General features: G+C 43.0%; 1 protein-coding gene and 1 pseudogene across 4 annotated transcripts; one reads left to right on the top strand and one right to left on the bottom strand.

Annotated features, from left to right (window-relative positions):
- The first annotated feature begins 598 nt into the window (after positions 1-598).
- On the top strand, positions 599-5213 carry LOC135572954 (solute carrier family 2, facilitated glucose transporter member 10-like; annotated as a pseudogene).
- On the bottom strand, positions 4548-17960 carry LOC115143868 (casein kinase II subunit alpha-like). 4 transcript variants are annotated; one of them, XM_029684306.2, is made up of 13 exons: positions 17853-17960; positions 15312-15448; positions 15024-15135; positions 14783-14884; positions 14637-14687; positions 12857-12916; positions 12464-12547; positions 12038-12148; positions 11618-11719; positions 10224-10324; positions 9962-10110; positions 7866-7955; positions 4548-6045 (listed from the first exon to the last, which is right to left on the bottom strand). In XM_029684306.2, the coding sequence occupies exons 2-13, from the start codon at positions 15410-15412 to the stop codon at positions 5927-5929; spliced, it is 1182 nt and encodes a 393-aa protein (XP_029540166.1). In that variant the 5' UTR covers positions 15413-15448; positions 17853-17960; the 3' UTR covers positions 4548-5926. The 4 variants fall into 4 exon arrangements, with proteins under 4 accessions (XP_029540166.1, XP_029540157.1, XP_029540192.1 ...); XM_029684297.2 differs by having other exon boundaries at positions 15312-15587; positions 17853-17956; XM_029684332.2 differs by lacking the exon at positions 15312-15448 and adding an exon at positions 15450-15587 and having other exon boundaries at positions 17828-17945.
- Positions 17961-20064: the final 2104 nt, after the last annotated feature.

The raw sequence follows: 20064 nt of genomic DNA, 5'->3' as shown, positions 1-20064 counted from the left end.
ACCCCTTAACTTTTTCCAGTTTGTTATGTTACAGCCTTATTCTAAAATGTACTTAAAAAAAATATATCCTCAGCAATCTACACACACTACCCCCTAATGAAAATGCGAAAACAGGTTTCTAGACATTTCTGAAAATGTATTATGAATAAAAAACAAAAATATCAAAGATATCTTATCTTAAAATATCTTATTTATGAGACTCTAAATTGAGCTCAGGTGCATCCTGTTTCCATTGATGATTGAGATGTTTCTACAACTTGATTAGAGTCCACCTGTGGTAAATTCAATTGATTGGACATTGTTTGGAAAGGCACACACCTGTCCATATAAGGTCCCACAGTTGCCAGTACATGTCAGAGCAAAAACCATGCCATCAGGTCAAAGGAATTGTCTGTAGAGCTCAGAGAAAGGAGCAATTGGGGTAGAAGGGCCTTGGTCAGGGAGGTGACCAAGAACACGATGGGCACTCTGACAAAGCTCTAGAGTTCCTCTGTGGAGATGGGAGAACCTTCCAAAAAGACATCCATCTCTGCTGCACTCCACCAATCAGATCTTTATGGTAGAGAGGCCAGATGGAAGCCACTCATTAAAAAGGCACATGACAGCCCACTTGGAGTTTGCCAAAAGGCACCGAAAGACTCAGACCATGAGAAACAAGATTCCCTTGTCTGATGAACCCAAGATTACATTTTTTGGCCTGAATACCAAGTGTCACGTCTGGAGGAAACCTGACACCATCCCTACGGTGAAACGTGGTGGCAGCAACATGCTGTGGGGATGTTTTTCAGCGGCAGGGACTGGGAGGACTAATCAGGATCAATGGAAAGATGAACGGAGCAAAGTGCAGAGAGAACAAACCTAAGCACACAGCCGAGACAACGCAGGAGTGACTTTGGGACAAGTCTCTGAATGTCCTTGAGTGGCCCAAATACAGGTGTACCAAGCTTGTAGCGTCATACCCAAGAAGACTCGAGGCTATAATCTGAATACTTATGTAAATGTGATTTATTTTTATTTTTATATATACATACATTTGCAAACATTTCTGAAAATATATTTTTACTTTGTCAATAGTATTGTGTGTGGATTGGGGGGGGGGGGGGGCAATTTAATCCAATTTAAAAGAAGGCTGTAACTTAACAAAATGTGGAAAAAGTCAAGGGGTCTGAATACTTTCCAAATGCACTGTACATACAAATAAGTTTGCCTAAATAGATGACCACTAACAACTCTAACACAATTTAGAGCTCTGATAGATTGGAGGACGGAAGTTGTCATTATAACTGTGTAAGTCTATGGAAGAAGGTGAGAACAATGAGCCTCCTAGGTTTTGTATTGAAGTCAAAGTACCCAGAGACGGACAGAATTGACATGTGAATATATTTAGTATAGTTTTATCTAAAAATGATAACTTTTTCCCTTTTAATTTTATGAATTTCACTGAGGATGGTCCTCCTTCCTCCTCTGAGGAGCCTCCACTGATGTACAGTAGGCCTAAAATAATATGCAATACTTATTCAATGTTTTAGTCTGCCATCTGCAGAACTGTAATAAAGCCTGAATAATCATTAAAGATACCACATAGGGTTTACACATTATCCTGGATTTTTGCCAGATTCATTAGCAATATATTGCATATCAAACATGTATATATCTACATGAAGAATATGTATTGTTTATGACCTCTCTCCAAACATGAATGTAGTTTTTAACAGCTAATGTTTTATGGGACATTGAATATATTTATGATAAACAAATTAGCATTTTCTTTTAGCTGCTTTACTATATACATTTCCTCCATATAGGCACACATATGAAAATAGACACAAATTAGTACATTCTGTTGCACCTTGACATTTTTACCTTAGGTCAAAACCATGATCAATTGTGTCACATCATCCAAGGATCATTCAAATGTACACTAAATGAATCCTATACTCACACTAAACATGTTAAACTCATATACTCCAAAAGTTTTGTCATGTGCACAAGTACAGTGAAATGCATTGCTCCAGGCCTAGTTCCAGCTCACCTGTGTCCAGCAGGAGGCGGTGGTCAGTACCCTTCTGATTGGGGCCTTGTAGGCTTCCCTGGTCGGCGGGTGGCTGATTGACCACTATGGCCGAAGGAATTCCATCATCCTCAGCAACGTCCTTATCCTGGCAGGGAGTCTGGTCCTGGTTAGCACCTCTTACTTAGCGCTGGTGGTGGGAAGAATCACGGTGGGCTTCGCCATATGCATCTCCTCCATGTCCTGCTGTGTCTTTGTGTTGGAGATGGTCACCGACAAGCATAGGTTTTTTTTGGACCCAAAGAAGTCTATCACCGTGGGCATTCTGGGAGCTTATGCCATGAACTATATCCTGTCTGATACCAGACATGGATGGAAATATCTGTTTGGGTCAGCCATCGTGCTGACTTTGGCTCAGTTCGTCTCCATTTGGTTCCTCCCGTCCAATGCTGGAGCACCTGCAGAATGCCAAAGGGCAGACGCTCAAAGCCAAAGAAGCCTTATTCGCTTCATTGAGGATCACGAAGTAGAGAATTCAGCAACCGTTTCCAACAGACTTGATAACGCACAGTACAGCATTGTGCACCTCTTACAACGGCTGGATAACATGAGGATCAGGACTATGATAGGGCTGGGCTTGGTGATCTTTCATCAGTTCACCGGTCAGCCCAACGTGCTCTTCAACAGCTCAACCGTTTTTCATTCAGTGGGCTTTGAGAGTAATGCCTCAGCAGTGCTGGCATCCGTGGGCATGGAGGTAGTCAGTGATCGCCACCTTGGTCTCCATGGTGTTTGCCAATAGGGTTGGCAGGAGGCCACTGCTCATCGGTGGATGTACAGTAATGTCTGTGTGTTTGATCACCATAGGACTTCTGAGCAGGCGTTCAAAAAGAGGTGGTCAACACCAAGACACCCTGTAGTGCTGGGGATAACGTTTTCACAGCTGTTGCCAGATAATTAATTGTTAATTTCTCTAACATGTCATTTTAGAGAATTTGGCAGTACGTCCAACCGACCTCTCAACTGCAGCCCAGGACCTCTACATCTGGCTTCTTCACCTGTGGGATCGTCTGAGACCAACCAACCAGACAGCTGATGAAACTGTGGGTTTCCGCAACCAAAGAGTTTCAGCAAAAAATGTTACAAATCGTCTCAGGGATGCTCATCTGCAGCAGCTAATGGACTACTGCAGTTTGGCATCGTAACAGACTTCAGTAACAAATGCTTACCTTCGATTGCCACTTGCACGTTGGAGAAGTGTGCTCTTCACAGATAAATTCCGGTTTCAACTGTACCGGGCAGATGGCAGACCGCATGTATGGTGTCATGTGGGCAAGCGGTTTGCGGATGTCAACGTTGTGAACAGAGGGCTCCATGGTGGCGGTTGGTTTATGGTACGGACAACAAACACAATTGCATTTTGTCGATGGCAATTTAAATGTACAGCTACCATGAGATCCTGAGGCCCATTGTCATGCCATTTATCCGCCGCCATCACCTCATGTTTCACCACGATAATGCACAGCCCCGTTGTCGCAAGGATCTGTACACAATTCCTGGAAGCTGAACATATCCGATTTCTTCCACGGCCTACATACTCACCAGACATGTCACTCATTGAGCACGTGTGGAATGCTCTGGATCGAAGTGTACGACAGCGTGTTCCAGTTCCCGCCAATATCCAGCAACTTCACGCAGCTTTTGAAGAGGAAGACAACATTCCCTAGGCCATAATCAACAGCCTGATCAATTATGAGAAGGAGATGTGTCGCGCTGCATGAGGCAAATGGTCACACCAGATACTGACTGGTTATGATCCACAGCCCCATTTCATTTTAAAGGTTTCTGTGATCGGATTTATATCCATTTCCCCAGTCATGTGAAATCCATAGATTATGGCCTATATTAATTTATTACAATTGAATGATTCCTTATTTGTCCTGTAAGTCAGTAAAATCTTTGAAATGGTTTCATGTTGCGTTTATTTATGTTCAGTATAAATGCTAGGCTGGAAGCAGGGGGAAATGTGCGAGTTGAGCTAAATATAGGAGATGATTCAGACAGCGAAATACAGGAGATGATTCACACAGCAACATAAACATGATATTATTATAGAGGGGCAGTGGTCATTCAGATGGAACTGTTAGCAGGCAAAGGTGTGTGACGGCCAACACGCTGCTCGTCCAATTTATTTGAACTAGGCAAGTCAGTTAAGAACAAAGACGACCTACCCCGGCCATACCCTAACACTGACGACGCTGAGCCAATTGTGCGCCGCCCTATGGGACTCCCAATCATGGCCGGTTGTGATACAGCCCAGCATCGAACCAGGGTCTGTAGTGACGCATCTAGCACTGAGATGCAGTGCCTTAGACCACAATCAGCATCCAAACAACCAGTTTTATTATCACCGTTACAATTAATTTAAAAACATAACAAAAACGCATACTGTAGAAGTGACGTCAAAATTATACAATAATTAAGGAAATTGATTTACAATCAGGAGACAATCTGTGTGAACATACCAACTCAGATATACTTGATAAAATGTGTTTATTTACACAAATATTTTCAAATACTAGTCTACATACGGACAAAAATATATACAGTGATGTAAGGACTCATACAACTTCATTATGTCGATGTATGCATGTATTTCATACGCTGTGAGATTTCAAATGAAAAAAGGATGCATATGTACAGCTATACTCAAACAAGATTCCCATTTCTGGCACTAACACAGGAAAAATTCAACCGTTCAAGTTCAATACATCCTTCAGTGTTTGGCTAAACAGATGATCGATCAAGAAACTTAGCCTCGAAACAAACTAAATACAAAAAAAAAACAATTCCTCAGGTTCGAACAGCAGAGAAAACATTTCAAGCCAACTTAACCAGGACTCCGGTGCTTTTGTATTCTGTTGTGATCTAACAAATATTTTCTCCCCCATATTATCTCCACATAACTCTGTGTAACTCCAAGAAAACGAACGTTTGGTCAGTCTCCTCTTTTTCCAAACGATTGAGTAAACTTTGGTTTTTTTACAACTTGAATTAATTCAAGGAACTGTAAAGCAGCAAGTTTGAGAGAAACGTTTCAAATTAACCAAACGGATGGCTTTGTCTGGATTTCGAATGGTTTGGATGACAATACTGACATCAAACCGTTTCCACAGCAAATTAAACCCATCCAGCACAATAGCATTTCAGTACAAAAAAAGAAAACGGTCAGGGAACCCTTACATCAAAAAGACTAGGTATCCAGTTCGGTAGAAAGGCAAGACATACTATTCAGACTAAAGTGTCATTAGTATAGGTGGAGTGAGGCGGCTTCAGTGTTTCAACACACGACTGGAGCACAGAACAGCACCAAACACTTTCAAATGCCGTGGGGAAGAGTCTTTATAATGGTGGTATGGAGTTCTGGATTGACCTAAACACGGGGGATTGCTTAAGGTGTTCTAGCCAGGTCTTGTTTGATAACATTGCATTAGTAAACTACAGCTTCTGCTCCTTTTGGTATGAATGTTACCGTCCTTTCCTGTTGCCTCCCGCTAACTACTTCGCGTGACCATTGTCAGTGATGTACAAACAAAACGTGTTGCAAGGGGAGGGACCCCCATCACCAGTGGATTCGTAACTTATTCTTGGCTTGTGAACATAAGACACAGCCACACACACACAGCCACACCGTCACTTCAATATGAAAGGAATACCTGTATGTGTCAATTACACAGAACATTCATTTCATATGTCTGTTTACCTCAAGTTCATTAAAGGAGATACAAACTAACATTGTTCAGATGAGACTGCCTTCAGAGGTTGGCATTCCTGGATCTCAGGGCAGTTGGACTGTGTGAGTGAGTAGAGGTGGTGGCGCGGGCCGGCAGAGTGAGTGGCTCCTGTTGGTTGCAATCACTGGGGGGGACCAGCAGCGGCGGGCACGGGGACGCTCAGGGTGTTGGTGGCAGCAGAGAGAACGGGCGAGCCGGTGAGGGTGACCAGGGCAGTAGCGACTGGCAAGGCAGAGATGCCTAGAGAGAAAGACAGGGAATTTAGCTTAACTAAGCATGCGGGTTACTTAGAAAACACTCCAAGTGAGTTCTGATGATGCAGTGACTACATTAACCAATGGGTTACATAGGAAAGATAACAATGGATGCACTCAAATATGGTGAGAGTTGAGCTCTTCTGAAATGTATTGCATTAAATTACAGTATGTCAATTATGACAATGTGATAGTCATTATTTTACTACCCATCTTTAAAGGCCTTTGCTGAAAATACGATTTTAGCCATCTTATGCCACCCCGGAAATAATGTGCACGCCGCGGGCAAATTCTTAGGTCATAAACAACAGTCTGGTGTCTTGGCTTGATCAGTGTGACAGGGTCTATGTCTGCCGATCGTGCATACATTTATTTTGTCCCCCCACACCAAACGCGATCACGACACGCAGGTTAAAATATCAAAACAAATTCTGAACCAATTACATTCATTTGGGGACAGGTCAAAAAGCATTAAACCTTTATGGCAATTTAGCTAGCTAGCTTGCACATGCTGGCTAATTTGTCCCATTTTGCTAGCTTGCTGTTGCTAGCTAATTTCTCCTGGGATATAAACATCGAGTTGTTATTTTACCTGAAATGCACAAGGTCCTCTACTCCCAACAATTAATCCACGCATAAAACGGTCAACCGCATCATTTCTAATCATATCTCCTCCTAGGCTCTTGACTTTATATTGCGATTGGCAACTTTCATAAATTAGGTGCATTACCGCCACTGACCTCGTTCGTCTTTCGGTCACCCACGTGGGTATAACCAATGAGATGGCACGTGGGTACCTGCTTCTATAAACCAATGAGGAGATAGGAGAGGCAGGACTTGCAGCGCGATCTGCGTCGGAAATGGAACTGACTATTTTAGCCCTTGGCAACAAGACGCTAATTGGCGCACGCGAGCAGAGTGGGTGCAATAATTGAATAATATAGATATCTAAATTGATTTTGCAGCGCACGCCACAGGAGCAGTGTAGTCAGCCTGTAAGTAACACTACGTGCAGTCGTAGTCACGTGTGGCCGGTGTTGAGCCGATCCCAGTAACTGATCAATAGGAACACACCCGGCACACAATAATACGATCATTGTGAATAGTCCGATTAATTGAAACGTTTCCATGCTGTGCAAGAAGAACGATTTCCCTAATAATCTTGCTTGCATAACATCTGAAATCAGGTTACCTGATTGGATTTTGAAAAACTCACCAATCAAAATAAACATTCTACCACAGCGACCATGTTATTTTGGGGCAGCTGCTTCTGAACTTGGACATATGAAGTTTGTATGTGAAAACTATTTCTAAGATGCATACTTCAGTTTTTCCCGAACTCACTTGACACGTGCATAAGCAAAGAGAGGCTTGCTCTGCTGGCAGATGCATAGATCAAACACACAGCAGCAGTTGACCTAGCCTCTCAAGCCAATTGCATAATGTGACGACAGAACTAGATCAAATCGTACAATCTGGCCAGGTTGATAAAGATATTAATTTGGTAACATTGCACAGTGTGACGTTATAATCGTAAAAAATAGAATCGGACGTACAGTCTACAAAGGCCTTTAGAGGAATGACTAACATCAATGACAGCATACTGAGGACATTTTCCTGGGAAAATATAGCAGGTGACCAAGCTTCATCGAATCTTTACACAGACCAAGTTCACTTCTTGAATCCATTAAATTGCCGAGCTCGGCCTCCCACTGACAAAACATCCTCCTCAACACTGAGTAATGGGAGATCAGACGAGAAGCCGGGAGGGCATTCAGGCTGATTGGTGTGTGTGTGTGCGCTCACCAGTGATCATGTTGGCTGTGCTCACGGCTGTATTTCCACAGGGTAGGTTAGCCGACCCTGGCATGCGACCCTGCTCTTTCACAATGGGATCTGTGAGGACAAGAAAACACATATTGAACAAACCTCTAGTGTCATGACTGTCCTGTGAGGATCCAAATAGGTCAGATCAGGTTTGCAATGAATGACTTCAACCAGATCCCCCCCCCCCCCCCCCGCCCCGCTACACTGCTCCTGTGGCGTGCGCTGCAAAATAAATTACGCTACTCTCACCCCCCCACTGGGAACCATCGAACCGGCTGGCTAGCCCATCTTCGATGTATCATCTTCAGGAGCGAATGGAAGGAAAATAAAGTGTAGTTCTGTTCAGTACTACACGACAAGTCACCAGATACCAGACAACTACAGAGAAGAACAGTAGAAGACTTGTTGGAACCATTTTTGGACAATCAGTGCCTTGCAAGCGTGCCGTGAATAGGCCCAACCCCCTTTCCAAGGCGGCCCGGTTCCGAGAGAGATACTCGACGAACCAAGGCATGTCACGTAAACACATTCATGACTTCTTACTCAAAGAGGGAGGCAATTGTGTGCAAAGTATATGATTACTGTAATTAAAAAAGATGTAACCTTTAGTTAACTAGACAAGTCAGTTATTTTACAATGACGGCCTACCCCGGCCAAACCCTTCCCTATCCGGGTGACGCTGGGGCAATTGTGTGCTGCCCTATGGGACTCCCGATCACAGCCTGTTGTGATACAGCCTATATGTACCAAAGTTAAGTGTGTCTGTCCCTCTCTGCCCCCCCCATCCCATCTTTTGTAACAAGCAGCCATATTGTTGTCATTCCACTAGGGACCTGTTTAACATATTAAGTGTGCATGTTTATTCTGTGTTACCATTTAATTAGCTAGTAAATAAATAAACCAATTTGTGTAGTACTGAATCACAAGGCTCTGGTTTTTGCAGATGCAAGGAGGTTACGACTGTTCAGAATGATGACATGATACAAGGTTATGATTAATAAGTTGACTGTTTATAGATGTGATAGGTAAAGACCTTTTAGAGTTTAATTCAGGAGATGGTAACTCTAAAAGAACTTCTCTCATGGTGCCTCAAATCCTAATGAGTTAATTGTTATTTTAAAATCGGGTAACAATTAAACAGTTAGTTGATTAGATAAGTAATCAGATTAATATTAGTCAAGTCACGACAACAGTCGAGTCCCTAGTCTCCAGCTACTGCAAGTAGATAGTCATAAGCAACTACTAATGACCACCTTGAACTGGGCCATGTTCATTAAATATAAAATGGATGAAAACGGAGTAAAACGAGGTAGAAGAAACATTTGTTTTTCTTTGCCACTACAAAACGTTTTGCTTATTTGCCCTAATGAACACAACCCTGATTAGCACAAACAAACGATATCAAAGCCAACTAAATGTGAAGAGACCAGAACATCAGTCTCCCTTAAACTGTTTAAGCTGTGAGTTGCTTTTAAAGAGAAACCTTGTTGCAATGCGAAGTAACCCCACTTATAACAAGCCTTTTATTTGCTGTTGTAACTGCAGCTTGGCCTATAGAGCCATATAGAGGACCACAGGTTCAAAGACATAATAAAAACACCACAGAACAAAGCACACAGGGTTACAGTTGGGACCATCTTTCCTGTGCAGCCACAACTAAATCATTTTCTCATCTAATCAACAAACCCACAGCAGTTCCATTCCAATCATTATTATGTGGGCAACTTTCAGAGAATATTCTAAGATCATCACCAACCTAGAAATTTGTCTCACAGAATGTGAGAAAACATTATTTCTTTAAATAAATTAAGTTTCTCAACTTTCCGACATTGTCATGAACAGCACCGCAGACATTCAAATGAGCGTGATGCGAAACTGTGATCTCATACAGCCAGACATTATCTGGCCATGTACGCTTCACGTCATTACAACGTGGTATCTACGGGACCAGAACAGCGAAGGAATTTAGCCTTGCACTTCAACACTCTTAGTTGTTGCGGAAATCAACCCGATATTGCTGTTTACTTCATGCATCGCTGAGTCTACCTTTAAAAACCTTCAACATCCACACTCACAGAAGTAGGGGTGATCCATGGCCTCGCGGGCAGTCAACCGGGCCTGATGGTCATAGCGCAGCAGCTTGTCCAGAAAGTCCAGACCCTCAGGACTGATCAGCTGCTGGTTCTCACTGTGGACGAAGCGCTCCCACCGCTTACGAGAGTGTCTGGAAGGGGAGAGCTGGTTAAGAGCAGCTGTGTGTGTTTAGATTCAGGAGGTGGTTTTACCCAAAACAAGTGCAGAAAACCACACATTAGTAAAAGACAGACAACCACCTACCTTCCCAGAATGTCATTGAACCGAGGCTCCAACTCTATGTTGTACTTGTCAATGTAGTCGTACAGGTCTTCCGTTCCCAACACCTTGGCTATTCTCACCAACTGACAAAGGGAGAAAAAAATGGAGAAATATAATTCATGAATAGAACTGACAGGATTCCCTATAGTACCTGACATAATCAAATCTGTTGTATACAATCCGTTTCCATCGGAATGTTCTGGAACCTTTCACCCTCCTGAACAGGGACAAGGTTATTCTCGTCACTTGTAATGAATGGGGCCCTTGCGACATGGCGCACAACGTTTTGGAGTGTTTACCTGGTCGTAGTAGATCATTGAAACATTTTATTTTTTTATTTCACCTTTATTTAACCAGGTAGGCTAGTTGAGAACAAGTTCTCATTTGCAACTGCGACCTGGCCAAGATAAAGCATAGCAGTGTGAACAGACAACACAGAGTTACACATGGAGTAAACAATTAAGTCAATAACACAGTAGAAAAAAAGAGAGTCTATATACATTGTGTGCAAAAGGCATGAGGTAGGTGAATAAATTAAAATTTTGCAGATTAACACTGGAGTGATAAATGATCAGATAGTCATGTACAGGTAGAGATATTGGTGTGCAAAAGATCAGAAAAGTAAATAAATATAAACAGTATGGGGATGAGGTAGGTAAAATTGGGTGGGCTATTTACCGATAGACTATGTACAGCTGCAGCGATCGGTTAGCTGCTCAGATAGCAGATGTTTGAAGTTGTTGAGGGAGATAAAAGTTTCCAACTTCAACGATTTTTGCAATTCGTTCCAGTCACAGGCAGCAGAGAACTGGAACGAAAGGCGGCCAAATGATGTGTTGGCTTTAGGGATGATCAGTGAGATACACCTGCTGGAGCATCGTGACCAGTGAACTGAGATAAGGCAGAGCTTTACTTAGCATGGACTTGTAGATGACCTGGAGCCAGTGGGTCTGGCGACGAATATGTAGCGAGGGCCAGCCGACTAGAGCATACAGGTCGCAGTGGTGGGTGGTATAAGGTACTTTAGTAACAAAACGGATGTCACTGTGATAAACTGCATCCAGTTTGCTGAGTAGAGTGTTGGAAGCTATTTTGTAGATGACATCGCCAAAGTCGAGGATCGGTAGGATAGTCAGTTTTACTAGGGTAAGTTTGGCGGCGTGAGTGAAGGAGGCTTTGTTGCGGAATAGAAAGCAGACTCTAGATTTGATTTTAGATTGGAGATGTTTGATATGAGTCTGGTGTACAACGTATTGGATAGTGTTTACCTGGTCGTAGTAGACCATTGAAACATGGTGTACAACGTATTGGATAGTGTTTACCTGGTCGTAGTAGACCATTGAAACATGGTGTACAACGTATTGGATAGTGTTTACCTGGTCGTAGTTGTCGTGGCCGTGGAAGAAAGGCTCCTTCCTGAAGACCATGCTGGCCAACATGCAGCCCAAGCTCCACATGTCCAGACTGTAGTCATACATCTGGAAGAAGAAGACAGTCAAATCAGTGAGTTAGAGATAAGCCAAGATGTCAGAATTTAAGAGGTGCTTGCAACAGCCCCTTAGGGAAATATTGGGACCATCTAATGAAATGGATTTGAATGACCAATGGGAGATTTGCCTGTTTAGTTCACATTGCCGTGTTGTACATGGTTCCTGTAACTACGGTGGATGCTTAACCAGCTCAGCAGTTTGGTTCAATGGTGTGAAAAGGGTATGTGTGCATGTAGCTGTGATCTACACAACAGAAAATAATATAGACTGAGCTTGACAATTAAGAACAGTAGCTAGACAACATACCTGATAATCGACCAGAAGCTCAGGTCCTTTGAAGTAGCGAGAAGCCACTCGGACATTATACTCCTGTCCCGGGTGGTAGAACTCAGCCAGACCCCAGTCAATAAGGCGCAGCTGGAAGAACACAAACACAGACAGTCGATACTGAGAGGAGCAGAACAGGGTTGTGTTTATTAGGACAACAAACATAAAGAGACAAACGGGGAGGGACTACTTGGGCATTGTAATGTTGTTGTGCAATATCTGCTTGTATTACAGCTCCAATAATACATCATAACATGATTCATCAAGAGTTAAAATATTTCCATTTAAACTAGCGTATTTTTTTTTTGTCACATTAAATGTTAAAATGACAAAGGTCTCGTCTACGGGCAAATCGGGTGGAGGGAAAATAACCGTGCCTCTGCCGCATTGGTCATAAACACTCACCTTGCGGTGTTCGTGATCAATCATCACGTTGTGGGGTTTCACGTCCCTGTGCATGATTCCCATGCTGTGGGAGTAGTCCAGGGCCTGCGGACAGAGCCAAAATGGCTGCATGTTAACAACAAGGAGGCTGGGGATTTAATCAACAAAGAAATGCAGATGACAAAACAGACGTTTTCTTCCTGTGTGGGCGCACAAACATGTTGATGGGCAAATAGACGGTTAATATGTAACCGTCAGACAAACAAGGGGCTTATACTCTAAGCACTCGAATGGTCTTGTTTTGGGAGAGGAAAATGCTGACTCATGTCTAGCAGTCTCTGGGCCTTCCAATACATTTTAAGAGCACAAATGAAATGGGGTAGTACACCCAAATTACAACATTACGAGACCCACCTTGAGGATCTCGAACATGTAGAACCGGATGTCGTAGTCAGTTAGGGTCTGGTACAATTGCTGCAAGTAAAAACAGATGAATCAATACCGTGATTTAACCAAACCCTGAAGAGTCCATGCATATATCTGTCTAACCAACCTGAACCCATCATCTAATACAAAGAGTTCACATATTATTCAAATCACAAGCTATCAACTTGGGCATCTGACTGGTAACACTTAGGCCTATTACGGAACACCAAACTTGACGCAACCATTCCAATGGATCATCGTGTACCAGTGATTGAGGATAGAACCACAAGACATGAAACATCCGGGCCCCCGAAGACAGCACTGAACCTGTTTACATACACTGATGTTGGAGTCATTAAAACTTGTTTTTCAACCACTCCACAAATGCCTTGTTAACAAACTATAGTTTTGGCAAGTAGGTTAGGACATCTACTTTGTGCATGACAAGTAATTTTTCAAACAATTGTTTACAGACAGATTACTTCACTGTATCATAATTCCAGTGGGTCAGAAAGTAAGTATAAAGACCATGGGACCACACAGCAGTCATATCGCTCAGGAAGGCTCTCTTAGAGATGAACGTACTTCGGTGCAAAAAGTGCAAATCAATCCCAGAACAGCTGCAAAGGACCTTGTGAAGATGCTGGAGTAAACCGGTACAAAAGTATCTATATCCACAGTAAAACGAGTCCTATATCGACATAACCTGAAAGGCCGCTCAGCAAGGAAGCCACTGCTCCAAAATCGCCATAAAAAGCCAGACTACGGTTGCAACTGCACATGGGGACAAAGATCGTACTTTTTGGAGAAATGTCCTCTGGTCTGATGAAGCAAAAAAAGAACTGTTCGGCCATAATGACCACCGTTGTGTTTGGAGGAAATAGGAGGATGCCTGCAAGCCGAAGAACACCATCCCAACCGTGTAGAACAGGGGTGGCAGCATCATGTTGTGGGGGTGCTTTCCTGCAGGAGGGACTGGCTGGAAAATATGTGGATATATTGAAGCAACAGCCGCCAGGAAGTCAGGTCTTCCAAATGGACAATGACCTCAAGAATACTTCCAAAGTTGTGGCAAAATGGCTTAAGGACAACAAAGTCAAGGTACTGGAGTGGCCATCACAAAGCCCTGACCTCAATCCTATAGAAAATGTGTGTGCAGAGCTGAGAAAGTGTGTTCGAGCAAGGAGGCCTACAAACCTGACTCAGTTACACCAGCTCTGTCAGGAGGAATGGGCCAAAATTCACCCAACTTATTGTGAGAAGCTTGTGGAAGGCTACCCGAAACGTTTGACCATAGTTTAAATAGTTTTAAGGCAATGATACCAAATATTAATTGAGTGTATGTAAACTTCTGACCCACTGGGAAATTGATGAAAGAAATAAAAGCAGAAATAAATAATTCTCAACTATTATTATGACATTTCACATTCTTAAAATGAAGTGGTGATCCTAACTGACCTAAGACAGGGCATTTTTACTAGGATTAAATGTCAGGAATTGTGAAAAACTGAGTTTAAATGTATTTGGCTAAGGTGCATGTAAACCTCAGACTTCAAATGTACACACTGGAGTACAGGGAAACAACATGCACGCCAAAAGAGATTTCATAGGGCTTTGTTTCAGAAAAGAGATGTGCACTGTCAAGAAACAGAAGAAAACAGACTGCAACGAGGACGGACTACCTGAACTTGTAAGAAACGCAAAACGTTTTGATGTGGTGTGGTCTAATGAATACGACCCCGGGGTTAAAACGGATGCTCCATCTTACCTTGAAGTCTGTGTTGTTGACATGTTCAAAGACCAAGGCCGGAGTCCGAGACTGAAAGAAAAGAAGGGGTTGTTGCATTAAAGTCATGGGAGCCCCTCTAAAAGCGTAATACAGTTCACACCTCTTTCCCCACCATTCCTACTCACCACTGGGTCTTTGACGATGTCTACAAGGGAGATGACGTTGGGGCCTCCGCGGAGGTTCTCCAGGATCTTAATTTCACGCTTGATTTTCTTCTTCTTGACAGGCTATGGACACAATTAAAGACCAATTGTATTGATTGTCGGGGTGGTTTTACTTCAATATGATTCCAACAAGCCAATGTGAGTCTGTATCAAATGGCAAATCTATGATCTGAATGATATTGATTTCTCATTGTGGCCTTACCTTGAGTATTTTCACCACAACCTTCTCATTGTTGGTGATGTTGATTGCTTCAAACACTTCACTGTACTTTCCACGTCCCAGCTTCCGCACCAACTGGAAGTCATCTTGATTTCTGAGGTCAGAATTGTTTTTGTCAATTACACAATTCAAGGAAATTGGAATTAAACCGCAGAGTTACAATGTGCAAAGAAGAGAAAGTCATCCGTTTGTTTAGCAAGCACCAACCAACATTTTCGGACTTAATTTAGAGACTGGGAGTTTGTGTGTATGTGTGTGGTCGCTGCATACCCCCATTCCACCACATGGGACTCATAGTCCCAGTACTCCCTGGGCCGTTGTGTGTTGACATCGGTGTACACGCGGGCCCGACTCGGCACGGGTCCTGACATGTCCGACAGCTTGGCAAAGGAGAGGGGGTGCACTTACTGCAGAGAAGGATGAGGAGAGAAGAGAGTAGGCGGGAGAAGAGGGAAGGTGGGGTAACAGGTCAGGGGCCTCTTCCTGGCAGGGCAGGGGGTAAGGGGGAGCTTTGGCTGTAGGGTGGGGGGCACCAGGGGAGGACAGCTGAGACAACAGGGGGATAGGGGGGGGGGGGACAATGTCAGTTATATTTGAGACCATCACCTAGGCCAGATCAAATATGTGTCATTGACATGGGTGTAAAAACTCCCCGCAGAACTGATGACCAGTGCAGACAATCAAAGTCTCTACAGGTGTGTGTGTGTGTGTAATGCAATGCAATTTGATGCACTGTTACAACACTGCATTTGTTGTTGAAAACTAAATTAAAGGCCTGATTACCAGCAGGCTGTTTTAAAATGTGTCACTGCAGCGCCCATAAAGTATTGACAATGTTTAATTACTAAAGCTGGTGGGGATAAGCTATGCAACTATTGATTTAGTTTAAAATACAAAATCCATTCTCTTACTGCCCTGATCATCAAAGTTTGATGGAATTCATCATTACCACCACACACACAAAAAAAGGGGTGAAAATACTATCACATTTGACTTTTTATACTCTAACAGAAGGTCCCATTTGTTCAGAAAAATGTTCATACATACTCATATATAGGCTTCTATTGATAAATGATGAGATCTATCCATATGTCATGCCAATAGACCATTTCCTCTGCAATAGTCAAGCCTTCGCTTATCTTTGCCAACAACAAACGGTCATAACTCTGGTGCCTGTCAAAGATATCCTCTAGCTCTGTATAGAGGTTGGCATAGGTATGCCTTTTCATTTATTTAAACCTTTATTTAACTAGGCAAGTCAGTTACGAACAAATTCTTATTTACAATGATGGCCTACCCAGGATGACGCTGGGCAAATTGTGTACCGCCCTATGAGAATCCCAAATGCGGCCGGATGTGATGTAGTATGTAGCTGACCTAGGCTTAAAGTGCTTTTAGCAACTATCCGTGGGAAGCCAGAAGTCATATACAATTCCATTTCAACTTATTGTGCTGGTGGGCAGGATGGTTGGTCATTATGAAGTGACACGAGTTATGCAGAGGCAGTGGGTCTACAACAAACCCACATTTGGAAAGTATGTTTAATAATATGATCCTTTAGATATTTTGTCTCAAACTCCCACCCATCATAAAGACCAACCTCCTACTCCTTGAAGTTACCTCAGCAGCTGGGCAGAGCCCAACTGTGGATCCGGGTCACGACACCATTGTAACAGAGTGCATTTGTTCTGCTTCGAGCAACTAGCAACCACTGAGTGACAGTTGCCTTCAGATTTCAATGTAATATTAACCTCAACCAACATGCTGCAGGCGAGTTCCACATCATTCTAAAGTTAGCATAGTTTAATTCGAAAAAGATGTAGCAATAAATAATCTCTGCAATGGATGCAAGACACCTTTGTGGAAAAGTGGTGTTGCTACCCTCTGGCTAAGATATAGCTCGCTAACGGTAGGTAACAGTGCTAATGCCAGGTTTGACAACAAACATGTGTATCTAGCTTGAGGAATAATAAATGTTTGTTTGCTCAGTGCCTCATGAGTAGTTACGATAGTTAGCTAGACTAACGTCTCCCGAGTGGCGGTCTAAGGCACTGCTAGAGGCGTCACTACAGACCCGGGTTCCATCCCGGGCCGTATCACTAACCGGCCGTGATCGGGAGTCCCATAGGGCGGTGCACAATTTACCCAGCGTCGTACGGGTTAGGGGAGGGTTTGGCCGGAGGGGCTTTAAAAGTAGGCTTTCATTTTAAATAATAATTTGTTCTTAATTAACTGACTTGCCTAGTTAAATAAAAACATTAAAATAAAAACGTTAACGAAATCAATGTAACAACTGTAGGTTGCAGCGTATCCCCAAACTCGTTACTGACCATCCTAAGGGATGCACGTTTTGATTTTTGCCCTAACACTACACAGCAGATTCAAATGATCGAAGCTCAACGATCAGTTTATTATTTGGATCAGCTGTGTGGTACTACTAGGGCAAAAACCAATAGGTGCACCCCTTGGGGTCGCCAAGACCAAGATTAGGAAACGCTGAGGGGTTGCTTCAAAGATTAGCTATACTAGCTAACGTTAGCACTTTCACATATCTAGCTAGCTAACGCATGGCTGGTTTGCGCAGTTTGGCAGCAATAACTACATTGGACAGTTGTGTTATCCAACTACAGTAGCTAGCTACCGGTAGTCTCATCTAGCCCAGCGAGCTAACGCGTTAGTCACCAGTCCCAATGGCAAGCTTGAAAACTAGCTAGATAGCTAACTGACTGCTTGTTTCATAAAATAATTTGAACCAGAGTCCAAACTTCCATTGTATAGTTAGTTACCTCTTTGATAAAATCTGTGACCCACCTCCTCTTTTAAAGAGCGGAGTGAAGACAGGATCCCTTCCTTTCCTCTCGCCGGTGTACTTGCGTATGATTTTTGCTGTCTCAGGGACAATATGGCCGACTACCGCCACTCACGGCTGTTCTTCTTCTTTTGGCGGATCGCAACCAATTTAAAGGTGCATATGCCGCCATCTACTGTACTGGAGTGTGAGGCTGGTCTCCTTATTCTATGGATTTTATATGGCAGTTGGCAACCAACTTTAAGGTGCATATGCCGCCATCTACTGTACTGGAGTGTGAGGCTGGTCTCCTTATTCTGTGGATTTTATATGGCAGTTGGCAACCAACTTTAAGGTGCATAACCGCCATCTACTGTACTGGAGTGTGAGGCTGGTCTCCTTATTCTGTGGATTTTATATGGCAGTTGGCAACCAACTTTAAGGTGCATAACCGCCACCAACTGGACTGGAATGTGGACCAGAGACAGCAATGGTCTAAATCCAACCCAATAATCTCATCTCCCTAAGGAAACAAAATACATAATTAAATACTACATCCCCTGAAGATTTCCCCAGCAGTTCACTTAATCCTGGCTCTTCAACCACATTACTCCTCACATCAAATAATAATCGCTCCCTTTCTCTCACATATTTCTGGCACTGAAATAGAACATATTCCACTGTCTCCATCTCCTCTTGACAATGATCACACCTCCCAATTGGATGTTTCCCCAGCCATTTCAATGTACTTGTGTGTCCCAGTCTCAGCCTTGTGACTACACTTTCCTCCCTGCCCCCACCTTTTCCTGGATCTTTATATAGGTGTCTTCCCTCTCTCTCCCTGTTCCACAACTCTTGCCAATTATTTTGAACCACTGTTCTTATTAAAGCTTGAAGCCCCACCTGAGGGACCACTGCTCTACTTCACTAATCGATTCTTGAACTCTTCTGGCTGTATGGGTAATATTTCTACCTCTCTTCCACATCGCTCCATCATCCGCAAACAATGACCTCACAATGTCAGGTCTCACCTAAGAACACATCGTCAATCATAATAGAGAACAAAAAAGGACTAATGACACTTCTCTGGGGGGTACCTCATAGCTTTCTGACATAGAGCTCTCCACCCTCACTTGTATTGATTGCACCCAAAAATAAATCCTTTATCTAGTTAAAAACCCTTCCTCCTACCCCCATGTTATCCAGCTTGATAAATAGGCCTTCCTTCCACATCATATCATAAGCCTTCTCTACATCAAAGAAAATGGCTACCACCACATCCTTATTTGCCTGTGCCTTCCGTATGACTGACTCAAGGCACAGTACAGGATCCATTGTTCCCCTGCCTTTCCTGAATCCACTTTGATCAGGTGACATTAGTCCTCTACTCTCCAGAAAGTATTTCAGTCTTTCCGTTATCATCCTTTTCATAGTTTACATACGTCAGAGGTCAACGCTATCGGCGTATAGCTTAAAGGACTAGTAGGGTCTTTCCCTGGTCTCCATATTGACACCACTACCGCCTGCTTCCAATAGTGGAAGACACAGTGACTTGTAGTAAAAACTACTACAGACTCCCTCGACACCAATTCTGACTGACCTCCAGGCATTGACCTGAAAATTACCCGACTACGTCAGACTCATTCTGAACAAGTTGTAATCTGCCAGAATACTTGGTTTTCTTCCCTTGACATGCGCGCTTGTGAAAGCATAAACGCACATGCACAACGGAACATCCAATTAGGATTTATGCTAGGATCACTTAAGGATCCAAGCAAAATACCAGCCTTAGTAAAGTTGAACATTTACCTCTAGGCCTTTGACTCTTCAGCACTCACCAGTTTTCTTCCCAGAAGTCCATAGGTCATCCCTGTAGACTGCCCAAAACTAGTGCCTTACAGCTGTATACATATCATATAGTTATCAACTTAGGATAGTGCCTAAGCAACACACCAAGTAGGAAAACCCTAGATATGGCATTAGAGACAATGCCATGATAGTCATTTTGCCAGAACATTGGACGTATATAAAATACAGTCCAATTATATGATTTTTGTGTGAGAACTATATTTTGTATATCTTTTGTTTATGCTTTCATTCCTTTTCGGTTCAGTTCCTTTGACACTTAGGAAGTGATAGAGCCATAAACAAAGTCCCCATACAAACATCACTTAGTGCCACAACGCCACTCATTGGGGAATGAATGTAATTATATATATATTTCATGAGTGTGTG

The sequence above is a fragment of the Oncorhynchus nerka genome, linkage group LG2 (genome assembly GCF_034236695.1).
Source record: "Oncorhynchus nerka isolate Pitt River linkage group LG2, Oner_Uvic_2.0, whole genome shotgun sequence".
Lineage (NCBI taxonomy): Eukaryota > Metazoa > Chordata > Actinopteri > Salmoniformes > Salmonidae > Oncorhynchus > Oncorhynchus nerka.
Note: the sequence above shows the minus strand (reverse complement) of the source record. Positions and strands in the feature narration are given on the sequence as shown.